The 20,402-nt window shown below is 45.1% G+C and overlaps 1 protein-coding gene across 1 annotated transcript in view; it reads right to left on the bottom strand.

Moving 5' to 3' along the window:
• Positions 1 to 4,571: 4,571 nt before the first annotated feature.
• The window catches only part of LOC106604321 (FERM and PDZ domain-containing protein 3), a 34,895-nt gene continuing 19,064 nt past the window's right edge, over positions 4,572 to 20,402 (bottom strand). The window contains exons 2-8 of the mRNA XM_082974986.1: positions 20,275 to 20,402; positions 19,772 to 19,891; positions 18,666 to 18,802; positions 15,238 to 15,364; positions 14,587 to 14,676; positions 10,680 to 11,748; positions 4,572 to 9,322 (exon numbers count right to left, since the gene is read on the bottom strand). The exon at positions 20,275 to 20,402 is cut by the window's right edge and continues 4 nt beyond it. Of these exons, the coding sequence (XP_082831112.1) occupies positions 6,453 to 9,322; positions 10,680 to 11,748; positions 14,587 to 14,676; positions 15,238 to 15,364; positions 18,666 to 18,802; positions 19,772 to 19,891; positions 20,275 to 20,402 (4,541 nt within the window). The 3' untranslated portion in view covers positions 4,572 to 6,452. The remainder of the gene's footprint in view (positions 9,323 to 10,679; positions 11,749 to 14,586; positions 14,677 to 15,237; positions 15,365 to 18,665; positions 18,803 to 19,771; positions 19,892 to 20,274) is intronic.

Here is a 20,402-nt window from a genome sequence, read left to right on the forward strand (position 1 = left end):
TCACTATATAGTTCCGGCACTGAGGATTCCCATCTTCAGATAATGTTGTTGTGTCGGCAGATAGTCGATGTACGGCGCTCAAAAAGCAATAACAGTAACAGTATGCAAATCAGGGAGCCAAATGAACGTCTCTTTTACATATGTGATTCGGTTCCCGACATTCACCGAAAAGAGGCTTTCAAAAAGAGACGTTCGTTCGCGAACAACCCATCAGTACAGTATACTAATGAACAAAACTGGAAAAGTTGCCATGGATAAAAACGTTTGATGAATGACCAAAATGAAGTAAATGTCATTTCATATACGTAGTGGTCCATCCACTTTCATCTTCATCCTTACATGATAATCTATTGATTAAAGGTAATGAATGTGCTGTTGATACGTTAATACGTTTATAACTACAACTTCAATTTAGGTGTACAACTACCCTGCAAAGGTTGGTAGGTTGCATGTTATGCTAGCTACATATTGTAACGTGATATGCGAATGCGACTAGTGTAGCTATCCCTTGATCATGACCGAGTTACATTATACACATAAGAGTCGTTGGATGAAGGCGTCTTCTTTATGGGGGAGTTTTGTTAGAGGCCCCGACACTCGGTCTGAACATTAACACGCAACGCTTGCAATACGGTTAAAAACTAAAGGTTAAATTGATGCACCTTTATAGGTTTAGTTTTCTACACGTTACAGCAACAGAGGGCCCACCTGCGCTAAGTAGCTATCTAGCATCCCACTGAACACTTGTGTGTAAGAAGGCCGCCAGAAACGTGTTGTCACTGAAAAATACTGTCGGCTGCAACTGTGATAAAGCCTGGTTAAAACAGTATACAGCAGTGGCGGGAGGTGACGTTTAAGATGAGGGAGGACAGTTTTTATTTATTGAGCATGGCTTCATTTCTATTACAGCATGTTGGATGGCTGTCATTCATATTCCATTCACCCAGCTCAATGTAACATCAGTAGGTTTAGGCTACTACATGATACTCTAATTGTCCTTATACCCACCATGAGGTTGCTACAACCTAGCCTATAAATGAAAGTTTACAACGGAAGTGCACAGGTCGAGAGAAGGTGACAGACAGTGTGACACATTCAATATCGCCTTGCACTCTCATCCCTGCATCTAGCTGATCTAGGGTGGAATCATTAGTCCAAAAGTTGCAAACGAGAGTTTCTATTCAACAAATTCAGGTATGTTTATTCCCGTTTTGTTCCATTTGCTCCGTTTAAGAAACGTTTTTCAACAGAATCGGTGGAATGGATACACCCCTGATCACACACACAAACACAGTTCACATTCATAGCAGCCACATACATACACATAGCATGATCATTTTTCTCATTGTAGAATTCCTTCTCGCATCCACGCACTCTCCTCCTCTCACCGTTTCCCTACGCTTGTGGACTTCAGCGCACAACACATTAGCTGTCTGTGACCAGGCAAAAAAACCTTTTCAAGCCAAACCTTCATATCATAAAAACTAACTGCTACACACAGCCTACATCGTTAAAAGTACTAGCTAACGTCACAGCTAGTCAACATAGCTACTAGAACTAACACATTAGTAAATCCGCTACAATCATGCAGTACAGTGTACAGTCAGCAAGCAGTTCATCAGTTACACGGGCAGGCACCTGTGGCAATAAATGTATAAAACCTAAAGCTTACCTTGACTTGGAAGAGTTCCAGTGTTGCATATCCATAGCCAGCTAGGTAACATAGCATTCCTCTCTGTTTGAGCATGGTGTTTGAGTAGGCTAAGCTAGCTAGCTACAATCTCTAGCAAATTGAAAGTGAAATAAATAAAAAAAAATATATATATATATATATAGCTAGCCCTCTCTCACACTCTCTCTTTCTCCCTTGATACAAAAAGTGGATTTAATATTTTTCAGAACATTCTCATTTTTTTTGCGGTACCACCTGCAACAGCACATAGACGTTTATAAGAGACAATATTTTCCCGACTCGAGAACGAAGAAAGTATCGCCAAGTAAAGTTTTGTCGAAAATATCCTGATTATGGCTGAACAGCAGCCTATGCAGAGGAGTTTAATGTTTACATGGTTAATATTATGCCATGTTCTCTGCAGTAATGTGTTGGCAACAAGAGTGAAGTTTGTGTTGACATAAAATAGCCTTCAAGGTTTTGTAGTGATATGCTTAGTGACTAATCAACATTTTCTCTGATTGCTGACCGACAATAGAGGCCGCAGTAATCTAGGCCAGAAGTTTGGAGGAGGACAACGTGGATTTGTAGAAGGATAGGCTACTTCTGTCCAATGCTCAGTAAGGAGAAGGATAGGCTACTTCTGTCCAATACTCAGTAAGGAGAAGGACATCTCAAGGAGGTCTATTTATATTCATTTTGAAGTGAATGTCAGATGAGGCACAATTAACTTGAATGTAACAAACAAACATTCAATCTACACCAAATGTAAATGTACATTTCTAAACCGAGGATTATAATTTTATTGCTCTTAAAACATGAGAAACGTTGTACAGACAGAAGAACACAGTGAAGACAAGATTATTGACAAATAAATAAAAGTAAATAAATAAGTGCAAACAAACACAATGGAATAGGCCATGGAACAGAGGTCCATTATGTTATGGAACAGAGGTCCATTATGTTATGGAACAGAGGTCCATTATGTTATGGAACAGAGGTCCATTATGTTATGGAACATAGATCCATTATGTTATGGAACATAGGTCCATTATGTTATGGAACATAGGTCCATTACGTTATGGAACAGAGGTCCATTATGTTATGGAACAGAGGTCCATTATGTTATGGAACATAGGTCCATTATGTTATGGAACATAGGTCCATTATGTTATGGAACATAGGCCCATTACGTTATGGAACATAGATCCATTACGTTATGGAACATAGGTCCATTATGTTATGGAACATAGATCCATTATGTTATGGAACATAGGTCCATTACATTATGGAACATAGGTCCATTATGTTATGGAACATAGATCCATTATGTTATGGAACATAGGTCCATTATGTTATGGAACATAGGTCCATTATGTTATGGAACATAGATCCATTATGTTATGGAACATAGATCCATTACATTATGGAACATAGGTCCATTATGTTATGGAACATAGATCCATTATGTTATGGAACATAGGTCCATTATGTTATGGAACATAGGTCCATTATTTTATGGTACATAGGTCCATTATGTTATGGAACAGAGGTCCATTATGTTATGGAACAGAGGTCCATTATGTTATGGAACAGAGGTCCATTACGTTATGGAACAGAGGTCCATTATGTTATGGAACATAGGTCCATTATGTTATGGAACATAGGTCCATTACGTTATGGAACAGAGGTCCATTATGTTATGGAACATAGGTCCATTATGTTATGGAACATAGGTCCATTACGTTATGGAACAGAGGTCCATTACGTTATGGAACAGAGGTCCATTACGTTATGGAACAGAGGTCCATTATGTTATGGAACAGAGGTCCATTATGTTATGGAACAGAGGTCCATTATGTTATGGAACATAGATCCATTATGTTATGGAACATAGGTCCATTATGTTATGGAACATAGGTCCATTACGTTATGGAACAGAGGTCCATTATGTTATGGAACAGAGGTCCATTATGTTATGGAACATAGGTCCATTATGTTATGGAACATAGGTCCATTATGTTATGGAACATAGGCCCATTACGTTATGGAACATAGATCCATTACGTTATGGAACATAGGTCCATTATGTTATGGAACATAGATCCATTATGTTATGGAACATAGGTCCATTACATTATGAAACATAGTTCCATTATGTTATGGAACATAGATCCATTATGTTATGGAACATAGGTCCATTATGTTATGGAACATAGGTCCATTATGTTATGGAACATAGATCCATTATGTTATGGAACATAGATCCATTACATTATGGAACATAGGTCCATTATGTTATGGAACATAGATCCATTATGTTATGGAACATAGGTCCATTATGTTATGGAACATAGGTCCATTATTTTATGGTACATAGGTCCATTATGTTATGGAACAGAGGTCCATTATGTTATGGAACAGAGGTCCATTATGTTATGGAACAGAGGTCCATTACGTTATGGAACAGAGGTCCATTATGTTATGGAACATAGGTCCATTATGTTATGGAACATAGGTCCATTACGTTATGGAACAGAGGTCCATTATGTTATGGAACAGAGGTCCATTACGTTATGGAACAGAGGTCCATTATGTTATGGAACAGAGGTCCATTACGTTATGGAACAGAGGTCCATTATGTTATGGAACAGAGACATATTCACATTTTGGCAACAATGCAACTCAACAATGACAACCACACAAAATATTTGTATATTACCATTATGTCAAAAACAAAATGTTTGAAAACATTTCCAGGCCGTCATGATGAGAGAATGCCGTTTGATACTGTAAATATTTAGTTTTTATAAAAATAAACATGTCCCATGCTTTATACTCATTATATACTCTTAAAATATACGTTTTTGCTATTAGTTTTCTATGGAACATAACTACTAGAAATTATACGGTACAGACATGTTTTCTTTTTTCTTTTACAAAACAGTGAAGAATTTGGAACCAATCTTCACATTGTCAGTTAGTGGGATAATTTAAAAGTGTTTTCCAGGCTCACAAATATTCCAACCGTTTTACAATATTTACATCTCAAGTGTAGAATAATACAACTACGCATAAATAATTTCCATTGCAAACATTACTGTCGTAAGTAGCCTCCTCATATTTTTGTGGATGTATATTCTTTCTTTCTCACTTCAATAAAACTAGTAGTAACACTGAATCTGCGACCACCATTGGTAACTTGACCGTTTCTACTTCTTGTATCTTCAAGAAGAAATGTAGAATTGGGGAAACATGCAAGACAGTAGTGCAGTGAAAGAAAACACATGGTATGAATAGTACCCTAATGTCAGTCTGAATAGTTTCAGTTTCTGTTGAGGTTAGCAATAGGCTGCTTTGATCTCCGTGGTTTGACAGTAGGATGAGACAGAAAGCCGTTTTCAGACAGAAAACACAGGTGTCAGTTTTATTAAAATACATAGAAAACTACTTTGTGTGTGTGTGTGATTTCACAACATTTCCTGTATTGCACAATGGACAACAGCACATAGAGAGCAAAAAGTATAAACCCATTGAATTATTTGTGACACAAAATCCTGTAAAATGATTTTAGAGAAGAATATAGCAACTTGAATCTCTTGCAAGATGAAATAGTTTATAAAACTGAAGGTGTATGATGTGAAGTTTGTTTTCTAGCTCAATGTTCAGTAGGCTGAATGTAAACAAAACATGAACTTAGATCATGTGTGAGCAGGAGCAAATGCTGAAGGTTGTGCAAAAGTCTAAGGCTAAGTTTTCTAATGTGAATCTCCCATTTACCTCATCTCGTTTACAAGAGGTGAGGTGCCGGTTTCGTGTGGATTGTGATCGTTGTGTGTGAGTGCATGTGTACTGTGTGTGTCTCAAACCAAGACAGCAATGCGAGGTTTACTACAATTTATACTGCAGAGCGGGGCTGCCTTTCTTCATGAAGAACATTGATCCTACCCAGCTGATTGGTTAGCCGCTAGTGAGTTAGCGTTTCTGCTACATCTGCCCCAACCTGTGGTGTTATTCTACAGGTGAGTAAATGGGCCCCATGTCTGTTTTATAGCAACCCAATTCAAAATGTGTGGATTTTACAATCTCGCAGAGGTACAATTTCCAACATTGTGAATGTGAGGTATGTGATATTGTTGAGGTGCAGGTCATGATATTTTCCGGATGACCAACAGAACTCATTCTGTGACAACAGTTAGAAATGTAACAAACAAACACATCAACTACTAACCCAGGCTTTGGACTACCTAATTCACAGAATTCACTACTTTGACATATTCTCTGTGGTATTTTTGCCCAGAGCACATTAAAATGTCTAAAGATTTATTGTAGGTGTATTACTCTTTATATTTGTTATACTCAAATTCATTTTATATATTATTTTCATTATATTTATTCTCCACAAAATGGTATACTTTGCTAAAAACATACAACTCAAATATACATAGAAAATAATGAGAAGGACCTTTGAAATGTGAGTTGACATGGAGGAGTGGTTAGCCCTGTTTTTCACCCAGCGTTTCAGAGGTGTAGGTGCATGCACCTTTTGTACAGCGGTGCACAAGCGTTTGTCTTTTATGCTAGAACACTACAGGGCCACTCTAGGCTGCAACTGCCACAGCCCCTGTAAACGCATAATGGAGCAGTTGCATTGCGATGGATGGATCATTGCATGTCCTGTAAACAATAAATAACTAATGGACGTTGAGAGCGTAGACCCAGCCACCCACACTCCCAACTGTCATAAATAATTATTCACTAACTTCCCCCAGCTTTGTCTTTACTGGGTGGGCAGGGTTTTCATTGGGCGAGAGAGGGAGCCCATGTTAGTGGTGGTTGTAGTAACTTGGGGACTCACACTCTTGTTAGGCAGACTACTGGAGTGGCCCATAGCATCCTCGGCTGCACGCAACAACAAAGTGTAATTGATAGCAACCTCTTCAACCTTCCGCAGCAGCTGCAGCCTTTGGGCCTCTGAACGCACCCCTCTAACCAGCTTGATGAAGGTCTGAGTCAGTTCGCAGAGGACCAGGAAGCTGGCCGTAACAACGCTCAGCATGCGCGTGGGGCTCTTCTCGACGCTCGCCACCCGTCTGCATGCCGCCCTGAACTCCTTGAAGCGCACCGCCAGCTCCTGCTTGTACTCGGCGATCCGGGACGGCTGGAGGCGTGATTCGTTATCCACCTGGGGAACGTTAGCGCACTGTCGCAGGATGGCTAGCAGCTCATTAGCATCCAGCTGGGCGTTGAGGAAACCGTCCGGCAAGCTGAACGTCTTCCCTTGCAGGGACTGGACCCTCGCCAGGCTACCCTCCAGAGTCCCGCAGGCCCGGAGGTCGATCTCCTGTGTCTGCGGCTCCTCTTCTTCTTCCTCTTCCTCTATTTCTTCCTCCTCCCCGCTGCATCCCTCAGCGTGGAGAACCTGGAGGGTTTTGCTGACGACGGGCAAGGTCTGAGAGTCCAGCTGCATCCCAGGCAGGACCTGGAGGGGGATGGAGTAGGAAAGCTCTTCTTTCTCACTGCTCTCGTCCGCCGCCTCACACTTCCTGTAGCAGAAACAGAAGGAGCAGCACTTCTCCCTGTCGTCACTGTCCTCGCTAGGCAGCCCCAGCAGCATCTCTGTCGGCGCCCCCTCTCTGCTCTCCCGCAGCAGCTCTTCTCCCTGGACGAAGAACACTCCTTTCTTCCCCTTCGCCGCTGCAGCAGCCGTGTGAGTTTGAGTTTGATTGTGAACAGGCTCCACGGGCGTTGGAAGCCTCAGTCCTGTGGCCCTCACTCGCTCCATCTCCTTCTCCAGGCTCTTGGCTTTGGGTTTGACCTCGGCGTACAGTGGTGTGCCTTCAGCGTTGTCCACCTCCCCGATGCTATACCGCCTCTGGAGCTTCTTGTACTGTGGGGCACCCATGCAGTCTGGTGTGCGAGAGGTGCAAGTGGGCAAGCAGGAAGCCTGCTCCCCCCTGGGTTCCCGTGACTCCAGACTGGTCGAGCGGATTCGGGTGGTCTTGATCTCTAAGGTCTGAGGTCTCCTCGGACCTCCCTGGGAGTGAGGGGTTTTGGAGGTCACTGGAGGGGTCTTGGAGAGGGATCTCTCTCTGCCTCTATGCTGCTGTGGCTCTGCAGTTGAGCCGACCGGTGTATCGGGCAGTCGGATGCCTCTGCACATCCTCTTGCAGTCGCAGCTGCGGCGTTGCTCTCGGGAGATGCCAGGGGCTTTTAGCACAGGACTTGTACGGAGCTGACAAGCACAGGGGGTGCCTGAGGGGACTGGCGAGGACCCCTGGGGTAGGTACTCGCCCCCAGATGACTTGGGCTTCAGAAGTTCTTCCAGGAACTCTAACTCGTACTGCCGGACCTTCTGGAGCTGGGCTCTGCGCTCGTCAGTCTCCCGCCGAATCCGAGCTGGGAACGTGGCTGACAGGAGGTTCTTGATACTGAGGAAGGGGGCGCTACGCTGGGCCTTCCCTTTACCACCACCCTGCTTCTTGCTGTCGGCAGATGGAAAAGTGGAGACCTTGTCCACAGAGCAGGTAGGGTGTGTGGGGTCTCCCAGGAGAGGCAATGTCTTCGCAGGGCATTTCTGTGGCTCAGCTTGAGCTTTACCCTGGGACCTCTCTGCCTTGGCCTCTGCTGCTTCCTTCCTCTCAGCTTTCACATGTATGTGTGGGGACTGGGAGTACTTTGTTGGGGCCTGGGGGCTGGGCTTGGCCAAGACGAGGTCTGCTCCTGCTCCTCCTGCTGCTTTCGCTGCGATCTCTTTGCTGCTGGCTAGTTGGAGGCCTTTGGCCGGAAGACGCTCATCGTCTGTTGGGGAAGAGGAGTGGAACACAACCACCTTCTGGGATTGTGGATCCTTCGGTCTTAGCTGTGGCCCGGGTTCTCTCACAGGGCACGTGCAGAACAGGTCATCAACTGGCAGGAGGTCATTAGAGCTTGAAGGCTTGATGGTCTCGCTAGAGGCAGTCTCGGCATCTTGGCACATGTTTGTGGGGCAAATCTTGGCGGAGGCAGTTCTGTCTACAGCCAAGAGAATAGGTAAGGCTTTGTTGGTAGGGTCCGGGCTCAGAGGCGCAGACTTCTTCCCCTTGATCCCTGCAGAGAGATTCAGGCTTAGTTTTCCAATAGCAGAACAGGGTGACCTTTGATCCTTGCCGACCTTGGGTGCCTGCCCTGGATCGGACACTTTCAGCTCCTCAGTTGAATTTGCAGGGCGGTCTTGGGTGCACGCTTTGGTAGGCTCTGGTTTTGCCTTCTTGCCTTCTCTCGGTTCACTCTGCGATGGGTCTTGGGTAACGTTACTCCCCTGCTTCACTGAGCTGAGACCTGGACTGGCAGTCTCCTTAGCAGGGCTGAGCTTTAGGGGAACAGTCTTAATGAGGGTCACTGGCTTCGAGGGGCAGCTGCCACGGATCTGACCCATGGAGAACGCACCACCCTCTATAGTCTGGGTGGTGCAGCCTGGTATGGCCAAGGGGAAGTCCCTGCGACTGAAGATACGCTCCTTGTTGATATGGTGGGCCAGAAGGTAGGCCTGGTTCTGGTGCTGCTTCATGGCCGACACCATCTCTGAGACGTCTGTCAGCTCCGAGGAGTTGGTCTCGTGCCCTGAGTCCAACGATGATTCAGGCGTAATGGCCGCCAACACGATCAACCCTACGGAAAGAAGGAAACACAAGACACTATCAGGGTCACAAGGAAGTCATGAAATATCACAGACAGGTGGAAAGCAGTCATTGATTGTGCAAAGATGGCGCATCAAATATACTGTTTCTAGGTAGTGACTCATCAAAATCCCTTGATGTTTCTTTTAAAGCTCTGCTAACCTTCTGTGAGTAAAACCTTGTTTTGCATCAAACTGAATTTTAATCAAGACTGGGTGAACTCTTGTGTTTCTCTCGCTATCAAAATATACAACACAAGAGACTTTGTTCAGAGTCAAGCAGTGTGCTGTAAAACAACACATCAATACGTAGTCTTTTTGTCTCTGTTTTGGGATGCTAAAGCTTTGAACTTGAATTATGCTATCAAGCCAGCCTCAGTTCATCGGGGCATGGACTCTACAAGGTGTTTGAACGTGTTCCACAGAGATGTTGACTCCAATGCTTCCCACAGTTGTTCACACAGGAATCTGTTGAGCGTGAAAAACCCAGCAACATTGACATTTTTGACAGACTCAAAAAGGTGCGCTTAGCACCTATTACCATACCCTGTTCAAAGGCACTTAAATATTTTGTCTTGCCCATTCACCCTCTGGAATAACACACATACAGATTCCATGCCTCAATTGTCTCAAGGCATAAAAATCCTTCTTTAACCTGTCTCCTCCCCTTCATCTACACTGAAGTGTACAAAACATTAGGAACACCTGCTCTTTCCATGACATAGACTGACCAGGTGAAAACTATGATCCCTTTATGATGTCACTTGTTAAATCCACTCAAATCATTGTAGTTGAAGAGGAGGAGACAATTGAGATATTTTTGTATATATTTTTTATTTAACCATTATTTAACTAGGCAAGTCAGTTAAGAACAAATTCTTATTTACAATGACGGCCTACACACATGGATAGACATGGATAGTGTATGTGCTTCATTCAGAGGGTGAACAAAAGATTCAAGTGCCTTTGAACAGGGTATGGTAGTAGGTGCCAGGTGCACCGGTTTGAGTGTGTCAACAACTGCAAAGCTGCTGGAATTTTCATGCTCAACAGTTTCCCGTGTGTATCAAGAATGGTCCATGACCCAAAGGACATCTAGCCAACTTGACACAACGTTGGGAAGCATTGGAGTCAACATGGGCCAGTATCACTGTGGAACGCTTTCTACACCTTGTAGAGTTCATTCCTCAACCAACTGATGCTGTTCTGAGGGCAAAGGGGGGTGCAACTCAATATTAGGATTGTGTTCCTAATATTTTATACACTCAGTGTGCCCTTAGTAGTCACTGAGCCCTAAAATTAACAATTAGCACTAAAAATAGCCCTTGTAGCATGACTCAGCAGGTTGACCTGTGGTTTGAGCTGGCTGTTGGGGGTGATGGGGGAAATCCTCTGATGCAGCTAGGGCCTCCAGTGCCTGCAGAGTGGACACCAGAGCATCATCCAGCTCCTGTGCATGGTCCCGTACTGTCCTGGTGGCCACGTTGTCTATCAACGTCACCGGGACATCCCCTGGAGCTGGTACCACTTCCTTGGCAGAAGCCTTGGCAGAGCTCTTGCTGACAGCAGCCCCAGTTGCAGTGCTTGGACTGGGGATGGAGTTTGGGTTTGGTTGAGAATTCCGTCCTCTCTTGGCGTCGTCTTCATCTGAGCTGTTGTCCCTGAAGCCAGGTGGAGGGGCAGCAATGGCTGGCGGAGGAGGCTGCAGCTTTCTTCCTACATCCTCCACCTCTTCTTCCTCTTCGTTCCCCGGGGGAGGCAGGGCCATGAGGTCTACTGCACCACCATCACGGGAGGCACAGGCGCTGGAGCAGTGCTTCGATGAGTTGCCGCTGCTTTCACTGTTCAAGACCACAGCCACTCCCTCTGCCCTCAACCTGGCCTTGCAGGAGTCACAGAAGAACCGTGTAGCTCGCTGGGACTGCCCCATGGTTTGGGCTCTGCTCCTGAAGACCACTGAGCTCTCCTGGACGGGGCTCTCTGGCCTCCCGACGATCGTCTCTGTGCTCTGGAGCATTGGGTCAGACTTGGCACTGGGCCGCTCTGGTGCCTCTTGGGAAATTAAGTTCTCATTGATGTCGAGCTCAGGTTCTGCCTGCATTTGGAGCTCCTGCAGCTGTTGTGGCTCCCGGAGATGAACGTGGCATAGACCCAGGTGTTGGGACTCTGCGGGCAGTGGGGCGGTCGCTGTCTTCTGAGACTGGGACCCTGGGTCCCTCGTATGGGGTCTTTCCCTCTCATCCGCTCGTCGGTCTCCACTGGACGCCGCTGTGACGCCAGAGCGTGGGTGGGCGTGGTGGGAACCTCTATAATCTGAGGACAGAATTGTCAGAGCAATTGAGAGGCTGAGAGGTGAGGAATCGCATGGGAGGATGGAGTGTGTCCTTATGGGAAAAGAGAGGAGAAGGCTGGTGGATTTTTTTCAGTGATGGATGCTGGAGACTGGAGTTGGAGGTTTGAGGTAAGTCTGGTGGGATGTTATGGGACGTAGCGGCCATCCTCTCATGCAAGCACACCACCACAGCAGATGGAAACAGAGCTGTGCATGTTTGAATATTAGATGTATACTTGATTACAGAGATAAAAGCAAGGCAAAGCCCATGAAATGTTACCCTATGCATGGAAAAGAGAGAGAATAGTCCAATGAAGATGAGATCTCAGGATGTAGATGGGAGGAGCGACAGCAGAGGTGATTGGTAGCTGTTGATATGGTTTAGGTCCGGATGCACTGATGCATTATAGAGAAGCAGGTCTCAGTCCAGTTGGATTGAGCAGAGTTGGTTGCAGTATAATGGTTTACATGCAATGCCTCACACTTGCAGACACACACAAAAACCTGTAAATGGAATCCTTGAGATGTAAACTGATATGCAGTCAATGAGGCTTTGAATGCTGAGTTTGGATGCTGAGTTTTATTGTTACAAAATGTAGCCAAAGCAAACAGTATGGAAATGATTTTAACCGTAAATGAAAAATACTTTCATTTGTATCTAAAGCTAATAATAATGGAATCTCTGTAACACTTCCCGAAACACTAGACTTAAAAAACAAAGTATGTGGACACCCCTTCAAATTAGTGGATTCAGCAATTTTAGCCACACCCGTTGCTGACAGGTGTATAACATCGAGCACACCGCCATGCAATCTCCATAGGAAAACATTGGCAGTAGAATGGCCTTACTGAAGAGCTCAGTGACTTTCAATGTGGCACCGTCATAGGATGTCACCTTTCTAACAAGTCAGTTTTTCTCATTTTTACCCTCTAGAGCTGACCCAGTCAACTGTAAGTGCTGTTATTGTGAAGTGGAAACATCTAGGAGCAACAACAGTTCAGCCGCGAAGTGGTAGGCCACACAAGCTCACAGAACGGGACCGCCGAATGCTGAAGCAATGCCAAGCATCGGCTGGAGTGGTGTGAAGCTCACCACCATTGGACTCTGGAGCAGTGGAAACGTGTTTTCTGGCGGTCCAACCAACTAATCTGTGTTTGGCAGTGCCAGGAGAACGCTACCTGCCCCAATGCATAGTGCCAACTGTAAAGTTTGGTGGAGGAGGAATAATGGTCTGGGGCTGTTTGTCATGGTTCGGGCTAGGCAATTAAGGGAAATCTTAAAGATACAGACATTCTAGATGATTATGTGCTTCCCACTTTGAGGCAACAGTGTGGGAAAGGCCCTTTCCTGTTTCAGCATGACAATGTCCTCACTAATGCTCTTGAGGCTGAATGGAAGCAAGTCCCCACAACAATGTTCCAACATCTACTTGAAAGCCTTCCCAGAAGAGTGGAGGCTGTTATAGCAGCAAAGGGGGGGACCAACTTCATATTAATGCCCATGGAATGAGATGTTCGACGAGCAGGTGTCCACATACTTTTGTGGACACCTATTGTGAATATGCAGTTTCATTGCAAGTCCTAATAAATCAAGGAGGTGCCTACTAACATACCTGCCTTGATCATATAAGACTGACCAGGTGTCCGGTAGTAGATGGTTCGTTTGGGATCCACAAACAGCTTGTAGTAGCCAGAGATGAGACAGGCGAAGTTACTGGCATCAGGCCACTCCATCAACAGGACCAGAGGCTGCAGGGGTGGATCATTAAGACTTAGATTAAGATTCCTTTATTGTCAATTGTACACAAGGTCCAACGGAAATGTGTCTTCTGCTTTATCCAATAATGTAGATATATTGGCTTTATCCTAGCCCCTCCGAAACACACACACATTCATACACACACACACACAAACACACATACACACACACACACACACACACACACACACACACACACACACACACACACACACACACACACACACACACACACACACACACACACACACATTCATACACAGAGGTTGGAGAGGTTGGAGCAGGGATGGAGAGAAGTTAAGAGACTTCAACAAAGCATTTGACTGTATATTTAATATAATGGCCATATCGGTACTTCAACTTGGTTTATGTTGCAGGTTTGATTTTATTTCATTTAATTTGAAAGGAATTCTTCTGTGCAGCGAAAATCTATGCTAGGTAGCATGGCCTACTAGTATGATGCAAGGATTTCTGGCAAAACAAGCAAATCTCATTCTATTGAGTTCCACCCTGAGCCTCATAATGTCCTTCTAGATCTATAGTTGTACATGTGTCAATCTGTCATATACCTTGGCCTCATGTATTGCCACCTCTACGCGGGCAACACCCTGGTTCTCCCGGTGCAGCTGTATCTTAGCAACGCGACTGAACTCTGTCAGAACCGTGGTAAGGTTGTTCTTCAGGTCAATCACATGACCGATGCCGTGCCGTGGACCCACCAGCAGCGTAGTGGCTGACTGCTTCTCATCCTGTTGATCAATCAGTCAGTAAATCAATCAATCAATCAACAGCTCTTAATTCATTCAATAACATTTATAGAACTTAACTCAGAAACATGCATTCTTTAAAAGTGGCCAATGAAGTGGGTTGATTGTATGTATTATACATACAGGTATGTAGTAACAGTTTGGAGTTGATTATACTTGTTATATCAGATTGGATGTCTGGCCTGGGATGCTACAAGGCTACAGGAAAACATAAACATGAGCTGTACATTGACAAAAGAGAAATGCATCATAAAAGAGTGGGACTCATATATGATGTGGGAATACAAAATTGGAATGTTCATAAGGAAATGTTAGGTCGTCATTGTAAATAAGAATTTGTTCATAACTGACTTGCCTAGTTAATTAAAGGTTCAATAAATAAATAAATGTTGCCATTACTAGTCCGACGGTGTGGAACAGCAAGCCTCCAAAGGGCGGAAGATCGTTGAGCACACGCATGTACTGCAGCTTTCCCTGGAGAGGAGGGACCTGTCAGTAGACACAACACAACACTCAAGGGCCCAGTCTCAATAGTTTCTAGTGGCTTCCTCTACTCGTCTCCTCGATCTGCACTAACATTAAAGAACTGGATAGGTGGAATTAAAAACCTAGCTGGCATCCTTCATATTGCTTTCACTTATCTTGTGATTTCAGATCAGTGGAGATGAAGGAGAGGAGACGAGGAGGAGAAGCCACTTAATATGGTTGAGATTCACCCAAGGATGACCAAACGGATGTGGTCGCCCTGTTGCTAGCTTCTACTACTGAGATTCACCCAAGGATGACCATTGGATTTTATACTGCAATACTATACATGTCCTCTTGGGGTCACTGTTTAGCCATGTATTGGGGCACAAGCACACTGTTTAAATATGTATGGAACTCCACAGCCAGTCAAATCCAAAGATAAACTGCTTAACGGAGAGTGCAAGCCCTCAGATGAAAGGTAGGCTATACAATGAATCTGAATAACTTAGTGGTATAGCTATGCTGTATGTAGAGAATATTTACTGAAAGGAAGGTCATTGTGTGACAGAGAGGGCAGATCACCTTGTTGCCGGAGGGAGGCGGATGCTGATAGGTTTTGAGCAGCTGTGACAAGGTCTTACACACATTCTTCTCCTTGATGGTGGGAAGCAGAGTGAGGGGTAGGAAGGGCTCCAGGCCCCACTCCTTCCTGGGGAGGGAGAGAAAGAGAGGTGGGAATAGAGAGGAGGGGGGAGAGTAGAGAGCAAGGGGAGAGAGGAAGAAAGTGAGAGAGAGAGAGAGAGAGAGAGAGATGGTATAATCAGTCAGATGCTGACAGCTATGGGACTATGTCTATATCTCAGGGAGAGACACCCAGGGAAGACTCGTGGGCTATGTCCCAAATGGCACCCTATTCCTTTATAGCACTGTGGGCCCTGGTCAAAAGTAGTGCACAACATAGGGAATAAGGTGCCAGTTGGGACGCAACCCAACGACTGCTCCTATTCTCTGTCACACTGACAGGGTTGACAAGGCTACCCTCAGAGTCAAGACTCAGCCAGGAGGGAGAACACTGGCTCTACTCTGTCTGTGTGACTGAATGACTTGACTTGCAACGACTGTTATTTCATTGTATTCACTTGCATATTATGTTTTTGTTGAACGCACTGATTGTAAGTCGCTCTGGATAAGAGTACCTGCTAAATTAGTCTGTCAGAGTGAATTAGTTATCAGAATTATCTACACTCAACAAAAATATAAACACATGCAACAATTTCAACGATTTTACTAAGTTCCAGTTCATATAAGGAAATCAGTCAATTTAAATTCATTCATTAGGCCCTAATCTATGGATTTCGAATGTCTGGGAATACAGATATGCATCTGTTTGTCACAGATGCAAAAAAAGGTAGTGGCCTGGATCATAAAACCAGTCAGTATCTGGTGTGACCACCACCTGCCTCATGCAGCGTGACACATCTCCTTCACATAGAGTTGATCAGGCTGTTGATTGTGGCCTGTGGGATGTTGTCCTACTCTTCTTCAATGGCTGTGTGAAGTTGCTGGATATTGGCGGGAACTGGAACACACTGTTGTACACGTCGATCCAGAGCATCCCAAACATGCTCAATGGTTGTTATGTCTGGTGAGTATGCAGGTCATGGAAGAACTGGGACATTTTCAGTTTCTAGGAATTGTGTACAGATCCTTGCGACATGGGGCTGTGCATTATCATGCTGAAACATGAGGTGATGGTGGTGGATGACCGGCACGACAATGGGCCTCAGGATCTCATCACAGTATCTCTGTGCATTCAAATTGCCATCCATAAAATACAATTGTGTTCATTGTCCGTAGCTTATGCTTGCCCATGCCATAACCCCACCGCCACCATGGGGCACTCTGTTCACAGCGTTGACATCACCAAACCGCTCGGCCACACAACGCCATACACGCTGTCTGCCATCTGACCAGCACAGTTAAAACTGGGATTCACACTTCTCTGCACACTTCTCCAGTATGACAGTGGCCATCGAACGTGAGCATTTACCCACTGAAGTTGGTTACGATGCAAAACTGCAGTCAGGTCTAGACCCTGGTGAGGATGACGAGCATCCAGATGAGCTTCCCTGAGACGGTTTCTAAAAGTGTGTGCAGAAATTCTTCGGTTGTGCAAACCCACAGTTTCATCAGCTGTCCGGGTGGCTGGTCTCAGACGATCCCACAGTTTCATCAGCTGTCCGGGTGGCTGGTCTCAGACGATCCCACAGTTTCATCAGCTGTCCGTGTGGCTGGTCTCAGACGATCCCACAGTTTCATCAGCTGTCTGGGTGGCTGGTCTCAGACGATCCCACAGGTGAAGAAGCTGGATGTGGAAGTCCTGCGCTGGCGTGGTTACACTTGGTCTGCGGTTGTGAGGCCGCTTGAACGTACTGCCAAATTCTCTAAAACGACTTTTGGAGGCGGCTTATGGTAGAGAAATGTGCACCTGTGAAATGATCATGCTGTTTAATCAGCTTCTTGATATGCCACACCTGTCAGGTGGATGGATTATCTCGGCAAAGGAGAAATGCTCAGTAACATGGCTGTAAACAAGTTAGTGCACAACATTTGAGAGAAATAAGCTTTTTGTGCCTATGGAAAATTTCTGGGAGGGATCTAGGTAGCTGGTAATGTCTGTCTGTCAGAGTGATCTAGGTAGCTGGTAATGTCTGTCAGTCAGAGGGATCTAGATAGCTGGTAATGTCTGTCAGTCAAAGTGATCTAGTTATCCGGTAATGTCAGTCATAGTGATCTAGGTAGCTGGTACTGTCTGTCTGTCAGAGTGATCTAGATAGCTGGTACTGTCTGTCTGTCAGAGTGATCTAGATAGCTGGTACTGTCTGTCAGTCAGAGTGATCTAGATAGCTGGTACTGTCTGTCAGTCAGAGTGATCTAGATAGCTGGTACTGTCTGTCTGTCAGAGTGATCTAGGTAGCTGGTAATGTCTGTCAGAGTGATCTAGATAGCTGGTACTGTCTGTCAGTCAGAGTGATCTAGATAGCTGGTACTGTCTGTCTGTCAGAGTGATCTAGGTAGCTGGTAATGTCTGTCAGAGTGATCTAGATAGCTGGTACTGTCTGTCAGTCAGAGTGATCTAGGTAGCTGGTACTGTCTGTCTGTCAGAGTGATCTAGGTAGCTGGTACTGTCTGTCAGTCAGAGTGATCTAGATAGCTGGTAATGTCTGTCAGTCAGAGTGATCTAGATAGCTGGTACTGTCTGTCAGTCAGAGTGATCTAGATAGCTGGTACTGTCTGTCAGTGTGTTCTAGTTATCCGGTAATGTCAGTCAGAGTGATCTAAGTAGCTGGTAATGTCTGTCAGAGTGATCTAGGTAGCTGGTACTGTCTGTCAGAGTGATCTAGGTAGCTGGTAATGTCTGTCTGTCAGAGTGATCTAGGTAGCTGGTAATGTCTGTCTGTCAGAGTGATCTAGGTAGCTGGTAATGTCTGTCTGTCAGAGTGATCTAGGTAGCTGGTAATGTCTGTCAGTCAGAGGGATCTAGATAGCTGGTAATGTCTGTCAGTCAAAGTGATCTAGTTATCTGGTAAGTTGAGGATATGACTAAATGTGTGGCCAGAGGAAATTGTAATTTGTTGGTGTCAGAGTAACTTGAACTCATGGTTTGAGGGGTTTCTGTTTTTAATATCAGATGGATTAATTATGGATGATTTTGATATACTTTTAGAAGCTCAGCTGGATACCACACTTCTGCACATTAGAGCTAAGACATTTTTTATGAAATATAATGGAATACGGAGACACGCATTTCGGTCTTTGAGGTGTCTGAGTGATGAGTCATGCAGCTGAGGGATCCATTTTGTCATAACACACACACACACACACACACACACACACACACACACACACACACACACACACACACACACACACACACACACACACACACACACACACACACACACACACACACACACACACACACACACACACACACACACACCACTTACTCCACATTCTTGAGCGAGATCTTCTGATTGGGTCTGGCCGACGACACTGTGATGTAGATATGAAGCGCTGCCAGCCGCAGTGTGACATCAGACTTCCAGTCCATGCCGAAGCGCTCTTTGATGACGTCATTGCGACTCTGTGGTGGGGAGGGGGTAATGTCATGTTATTCTGGTTATACACTTTTAGGCACAGCTATAACAGAGATGGATGTCCTTGTCAGGAACCTCTTCCAGCAATCTTATGCAAAGGAGTGAGACTGAGAGATATTGAAGATGCACTGGTTACTTCATTTATTTGTGTTGGACGTAATGTGAAACTGGTTTGGTATGTCTATATACCATCTTGGTATGTCAGAATCTCTAGCGTGGAAGAGTTACTATAACAACATTCTAGAATGAGATGGAGAAGGACATAAATCTGGAACTACTCATTTGTGCCAGAAGTTCTAATCCTTTTGTTGGCTCAGTGGGCTGAGGGGCTCCGCTGCAGAAAGAACCCCTTGATGATCCAAACAGAACCATGAGGTTTGTATCCATGGTATCGCCACCTGTAGAGGTATCTGAAGGCTGTATCCCTAGCTGTAGAGGTATCTGAAGGCTATATCCCTAGCTGTAGAGGTATCTGAAGGCTATATCCCTAGCTGTAGAGGTATCTGAAGGCTGTATCCCTAGCTGTAGAGGTACCTGAAGGCTATATCCCTACCTGTAGAGGTATCTGAAGGCTGTATCCCTAGCTGTAGAGGTATCTGAAGGCTGTATCCCTAGCTGTAGAGGTATCTGAAGGCTGTATCCCTAGCTGCAGAGGTATCTGAAGGCTATATCCCTAGCTGTAGAGGTACCTGAAGGCTATATCCCTAGCTGTAGAGGTACCTGAGAGCTGTATCCCTAGCTGTAGAGGTATCTGAAGGCTATATCCCTAGCTGTAGAGGTATCTGAAGGCTATATCCCTAGCTGTAGAGGTATCTGAAGGCTATATCCCTAGCTGTAGAGGTATCTGAAGGCTGTATCCCTAGCTGTAGAGGTATCTGAAGGCTATATCCCTAGCTGTAAAGGTATCTGAAGGCTATATCCCTAGCTGTAGAGGTATCTGAAGGCTGTATCCCCACCTGTATGTAGAGGTACTCAAAGGCTGCAGGGTCCCTCCTGAGCAGGTCTGCTGGGTCCTTGGGGAAGAAACAGATGCGGAAGAGACACTTCATCCCCTGGAAATACGTCCTGTGCACCACCTGAGGAGAGAGAGGGAGACGGCATGAATAACATCTATATCATAACAGCCTCCCTCCCCACATAGTAGACAAACACAGCTAGTCAATGGAAGGTGATACCATGCCATATAGAGTGTAATGTAATATATATATTCTGTAGTATTTTATTTCTATGAGTGTAAACATGAGTACCGGTCAAACTGCCATGGTCGGAAGGGCGTTGTCCTTGGTGGTGATTCTAATTTTAATGTGGTGATACCATTCAATCTAGCCTGGTTGAGCCGGACTCACCATTGAGCACAGCATTCAGTCTGGTTTAACCAGGCTACATTACACCCACACTGATCTTAGAATGACTGTAACACAGTAATCAGGAGGAATACAGTAACTGTCGGATCCCTTACATGTGAGAGCGGCTGGTTCTCCTGCAGCAGGTGTAGTCTCTGGTTCTGGTCCAGCCCACCTGACTCCAGCACCAGGGCAAAGTGCTCAATGTAACGCAGGGACAGGCGGTCCTGCAGGGACGAGATCA

The sequence above is a fragment of the Salmo salar genome, chromosome 05 (genome assembly GCF_965601325.2).
Source record: "Salmo salar chromosome 05, fSalSal1, whole genome shotgun sequence".
In the NCBI taxonomy this organism is placed as follows: domain Eukaryota; kingdom Metazoa; phylum Chordata; class Actinopteri; order Salmoniformes; family Salmonidae; genus Salmo; species Salmo salar.